Raw genomic sequence first — 6,000 nt, 5'->3', positions numbered from 1 at the left:
ATTTATTTATTTCTGCTGTGTCTGGGCTTAAACTGGGGCTTTACAAGTTAAAATACCCTGAGATACACTGAGATGGAAAAGCAAAATGGTGATAGCCCCCAGTGAGACTTATTATCTGTCTGTGCTCCCAGTTTGAGGCAGGAATTGACCAGCCCGCTCTGTTTAGCTACTTACTGTACCATCCCCCTGAATGTATGAAGTGGACCTCTGCTCTTGGGGTCTGAAATAACTTAGATGAGATTTTATCAGTTCATCCATTGGCCCTGGAACTGGGTGCCAGGCCCTGACATGGCCTAAGTGTCAGGCCAACCAGCAAGCGGCGCTTCAGCCCAGCTCAGCTGAACTCAGCTGAACATGTCCACAGAGGATCGAGTTACACGACGCCCCATCTTTAAGCCCCAGTCAGTGCGCCGTTAGCCGCAGGACAACAGAGGATAGGATAGGACACTGGCCGCCTGGAAGCTAAAGCCTCCACACTCATGTAAGTGGCTATTTTCCGACAAGTTACACGCCAGGAAATGTTACCGAAGATTTGTGAATGTAACATTAACTTCAGCTTTCGCGAGAGTCGTCTTTGTAAATCGCTACATTGTCGCTAATGAGAGGAAACTAATCTGAGACGCCTGTTGTCGCGGTGGATCATAAAGCAGCACGGACGGGGTTTAAACTGCTTTAAATGTCCTTTTTTAAGTGAAAAGTGTGTTACGTGTACTGTAAATACCCACCGTTGCTCTAAAACAAGCCGTACAAGCTCACTTCTTTACCGTCTCCTTCTCGGAAGCCTGTTGCTTTTCTGCTCCATGGATGAGATGGGAAGGAGGAGGAGGAGGAGTTGAGAAAAGCGGATTGTCCCAAGTGCCTTGGCGACTATATTCAAAATACTAGCAAACATTGTCTGTTTTATAACCAGCAGCACCCTGTGGGTCTAACGTTATTGAAGGAAACGCTTTATTAACGTAACGAAGTGTTAAATGGGAACGTACTCGACCGACATTTTCTTTTATTTTGGAGAAGAACTGCGCGATAAAAATGACAACCTGTTGTTATTAGCTTGTTTGTTGTCACGGCAAAGCTCAGACATCCCTTCACCAACGGTTAGCCTGTGTTTTTCTAAGGGAAAAACTATCTTAAAGATCCCTTGTTTTAGGTTGAAGTCCAGGGTGTAACGGTAGCTAATGAGTTCCTCAGGCCTTCAATGAATCATTACAAGAAACTGAATATGTGCAACCAGAGTGAATCACTACTGCTCTTGCTTAATAGTGAGAACTAATAATATCCCATATATTTGAACGTCCCTGAAAGCAACACCTATATAAGGCTATTTATATTATTAAAGCCAGTAGTGGAAAGTAAGTAGGCTTCTGTACTTACTTACAATTCTGAGATACTTGTACTTTACATTTATTAAGGGCCTGTTGGGCCTTAATAAATGTTAGGCCTGCTTCTTATCTTGCGGATAAATATTTAAAAAATTTATAATAACATAAAATTGTATAATAATACAGTATAATATTATAAGTGCTTATATCTGTTTGGTGGAAACATCTTCTTTAAAAGTTCCCTGCAATAACGCTGTTATGATTTGGTGCTATACAAATAAAACTGAACAGAATTTAATTAAAAATAGAGCCAGACATGTATGTGTTGTCCAATATATATATAGAAATGAATCAAATTAGTTGCATCTGCAGCCAGTTTCAATACTTAGATGCATCTTGCATATTACTGCATCAGTTGTGGCATTCTAGTATAATTTGTAATAATGAAACAAAGACAGGGCCCTTTTGGCAGCATTATGGCTACTTTTACTTTTGAACTCTAAGTATATTTTCTTGATAATAATTGTGTAAGATTTTGAATGCTGGAGTTTTTTACTTGTAACAGAGTAGTGCTGCAGTGGCTAATAAATTACTTAATTTTCTGACATTAAATACACCGAACAACTAATGAATTAATTAAGACAATAATCAACCAATTAATCAATAATGAAAGTAAATCCTTAGTTGCAGCCCTGAGTATTTTTTAATTGCTACTTTTACTTCAGTAAAGGAGTTTAATGCTTCTTCCACTTTTAATTATAGCAATGTTACTGTAATAGCATGAGGAAAAAGTGTATATTCTGGCTCCTGGGCAGCCCACAGTAACTGTTAAAGGCCAAGACCATATTTGATTATAAAATAACTGTGTGTTTATTCAATTTGAAAAGTATATATTTGTGTGGGACTGGATGCTGGAAGTAATTTGAATCATCCTTAAGGTGGTCAAACATTTAAAAGGACTTAAGTAGCAGTAATGAAGTAGTTAAGAGATAAATAGATTTATGCAGAACTCAAACTCTTTTCCTGCAGCAATTTATCATAAGGCCGCAGAAAGTCAGCGCTCCTCAAAACTAAGTTTAATTAAAAATAAACCCGATAATATAGAAGTCTAAGACAAATAAAACTCAGAGCGGCCACATTCTGTATTTGCAAAGCTCATTAGTCAGTTTGAAAGTTAAAAACACGCTGTGAATAAAGCAAATGAAATGAACATAAACAAAGCAGTGCTGTGGTGATCCCAGTGCCACATGTTCTGTAGCTATTCTAAGAGTCTATATAGGGCTTTTAATTATCCCACCAATCTCCTTTAATCGTGTAATGTCTGCCTGAGTCGTGTCATTCTCGTAACAAAGCCACTTCGAAAGTCAAGTATGACGTTCCTGAGATGGGAGTTGACAGCCATCCCTCCATTAATACAGACATTAGTCAAATATAAAAGCCATAACCACCTTCATATGTTACTATCAGGTATTAAAGGTCCAATGTGTGTTTAGTTGAAGTACATGTTATGGTTGGGTTGCTTTACTATGAGCTTAAACTGGTTTGTGACGTGAATATTTACACATTGGAGCTAGGAATTGCGAGTGTTTATGTAAAATCCAGCTGACATCATGAAATGAATCAGCTGACTCACTCATGGTTAATATAAAGCCGCACTGAAATGACAGTTACCAACATGAACTGCCACTTTTTGTACAGACAAAATACACTAACACTAACCAAAAGTACCAGTTGCATTCTGGAACATAAAATAGCCAACATAAACAAATAATTTGCTGTTTTTGCTGATGCGTTCCAACTTCACAGGCTTTATGGGAAATGTGGGCAGTCTCTGCAGAACATGTAGCAGTGTATGCATCACTGCTGAGCAAACGGTGGCGCGGACTTAAGTTGCTTACAAGCTTTGAAATATATGGCTGGCAAGTTAATAATAATGACCCTATCATTTTCCCTTTTCAATATAACGTTTAAATATAACCCTGTCACTGACTGTTAGCGATGTTAGCAAAGTAGCTAACATGTCCAGCTGTAGTTTGTCAGTACAATCAGTAACATAGTATGTCCCACCTGGAAGTGACTCAGTTATGTGTGACACTTAGTGATAAAAGTAGGTATCGCTGGTCCAGTTTGAACAGTTTTGCTTATTATTAAACGCAGACCGAGTCGCCCTTTAATATATAATTCGCGCCAAGGAGCACAACAAGTAAAAGTTCATGTAAACTGAGAATTAAAATGATGGGTTTTGGACTGATGACCTGGTCATTTTCACTACTGTCTGATGTTTTCCAGACAAAACAATCAGGAAAATAATAATAAGATTAATATGTGAAACCTGTGAATATGTATGATAGTTGCAGCCACATTATGTTGAAAGCAGGGTGTTATGCTAGTTTTAAAATAACTGATAAGACTCGAATGTGATTATTAGTCATCAGAATGATGTGGCTGTATTTATGTGATGGGAGTAAAATGGATAGTCATATTTACTGCAAGCTGCATACATGTCATGCTGCCAAAGTGCAGTGAATGAAGTCCCAGGAATGTAAATTACCAGGTGTTAATCCATCAATAAGAGCATTAGTCAAATATAAGGGGACTAACAACCTACAGTAGATGAGCGCTCAAACAGACACACTGCACCACTGCGCTGGGGACTGAGTAAACAGCCTGCAGTTCTTCAGCACAATGGCTACTCTCTGATGTTATGCTGAAGCATTCTTAAGAGATAAATATGGCCCCCCGACTGAAAGGAAATAAATCCATTTTCCCTTTCATGTTGACCTTTCGAAAAAAAGAGAGTGTTTAAGAAGTCGGGTTGAGAGGAGAATGAGCAGTTCCAGCTTTTACTTCCTGTTTGCATAGAGTGTTGAAGTTACAAAAGATGAGTGAATTTGTGCCCTGATATTTAGTACTGTGTTTGGTAAGAAAAGAGACATAATAACATGTTATGTTGTTTTTCGCAGGCCTTGAAAAAGGGAAGAGTTTGAAATTGCTGTTAATGGGGAGAAATCAGATTCAGCTGGAGTTCTAAAAATGATAGAAACAATGGGTAAGTAATTGTTTTTTATTGATTTATGGCGGCCAGATTGAGTCGATCTGTAATTTACTGTGCCGAAAATACATGTTAAGGAAATGATAACAAGGTGTGTGGCTGTGTATTCAAAAATAATGTTTTCTCTCCTTCCTCTGTCCCAAATTTCACAGGCTGAGGTTCAGTCTTTGCAATATCACACACTCACTTTAATTAAGGCTCATTCCTACCATAATAAACAAGACAAAACATGAAATATTGCCTGTACGCGTTCGCTGTGCTCTTTTTTTAATTTTTAATCATCTTTTCTGAAATGAGCATTTTTTGCAGAGGGGTTTGGTCTAGTCAGCTGGGTGTCCGTCTTTGCTGGCTCTGCATCCCGCATTTGGCTCCTGCTGTGAGTTTTTCTCAACCAGTGTAAGAGGCCCTGGATTTAGTTCAAGGCTTGCGGACTGCCAATGTTGCCATATCTGATAATGTTGCCATATACTTGATTGTTTGTTTGTCCCCATAGAGATTTATTTGTCCAACTGTCAGGGACGGAGCCAAATCGGCGCTGCCAGCTTCTTTCTTTAAAGCCGCAATCTGTGGTCACTCTCAAGACTGGCGTGTTGACCGTGTACTTATGTACTATCAACTGTAATGTGCAGGTTGAGCCAATAAGAACTGATGCTTATATAGTTTAGATTTACATTTGACCTCTGACTGTATTTCAGAGTCTAAAATTCAATATAAAATGTGATAGTAATCAAACTAGTACTGCAATTTTGATCATGCCAATACTGATATTAGAGAGTAAAAAAAGTTATTACAACATCAATAACTTGAATTTATTAAACAACTTGAATTGATAAAGAGTATTAATTATCAAATAAAACACTGCCTATAAAGCCCAAAAAAAGAATCTGCATTTTTTTTCTGTTAAAGAAAGTTTTCATACTGGTGCATATCGGATAACATTTACACCGATACAATATATACCAATATGGCTGTGAAAGGCCAATATCGAGCCGATGATATCGGGCAACCAATATATCTGTCCGGCTCTACTTCTAATAGTTACATCCTTTTCAACCCTCTGCTCCAGGACAGCCCCGTCTTTTGGAACGCACACAAATGCAAACAGACGGACACACACATAATGCCACAGTCTGGTGGGACTCCTCATTATGCACACTGAAGCGAGGGCAATGAAAATGATACACTTACCTGCGTACGACCAATAGCGAACAGGGAAAAAAAAAAAATCCGCTGAGGCCCCAGCATTATTGGCTTGTTTACAACCTTTGTTCAAACAACAAAAGCGTCTAAGTGCAAAAAGTGCTTTGGACCTTGTGCACGCCCTATTAGGTGTTAGTCACAGTTGGCGAGCTTGGGAAATTGCTTCATTTTTGTCCAGATGACGTTGGGGCTGGCCCATCCTCACTAACAAGCCACTCTGGAGTTGCTCGATTGTGGGGCTTATGCAGGGTCCAGCAAGCAAACTGTGGAGGGCCGGCTTCTTTTATCTTTTCCTCCTGATACCCGTTCTATGCTCCTGTGCAACCCACCATTGACCCCAAAGGCAGAAAAAGGAAACATTGCTATTCTGTAGACAAACAGCGTGTTGGAAATTGAGTTTTTTTCTTTTTTTATTCTGGTGCAAAACCT

At 39.0% G+C, this 6,000-nt stretch overlaps 1 protein-coding gene across 1 annotated transcript in view; it reads left to right on the top strand.

Annotated features, from left to right (window-relative positions):
• The first annotated feature begins 371 nt into the window (after nucleotides 1-371).
• Nucleotides 372-6,000, top strand: part of mpdz (multiple PDZ domain crumbs cell polarity complex component) — a 65,531-nt gene continuing 59,902 nt past the window's right edge. The window contains exons 1-2 of the mRNA XM_084711645.1: nucleotides 372-481; nucleotides 4,283-4,368. Coding sequence (XP_084567771.1) covers nucleotides 4,353-4,368 — 16 coding nt within the window. The 5' untranslated portion in view covers nucleotides 372-481; nucleotides 4,283-4,352. The remainder of the gene's footprint in view (nucleotides 482-4,282; nucleotides 4,369-6,000) is intronic.

Source organism: Lutjanus erythropterus, chromosome 23 (assembly GCF_056507025.1).
Source record: "Lutjanus erythropterus isolate fLutEry1 chromosome 23, fLutEry1.hap2, whole genome shotgun sequence".
Taxonomy (NCBI): Eukaryota; Metazoa; Chordata; class Actinopteri; order Lutjaniformes; family Lutjanidae; genus Lutjanus; species Lutjanus erythropterus.
This window is presented reverse-complemented; position numbering and strand designations above follow the sequence as displayed.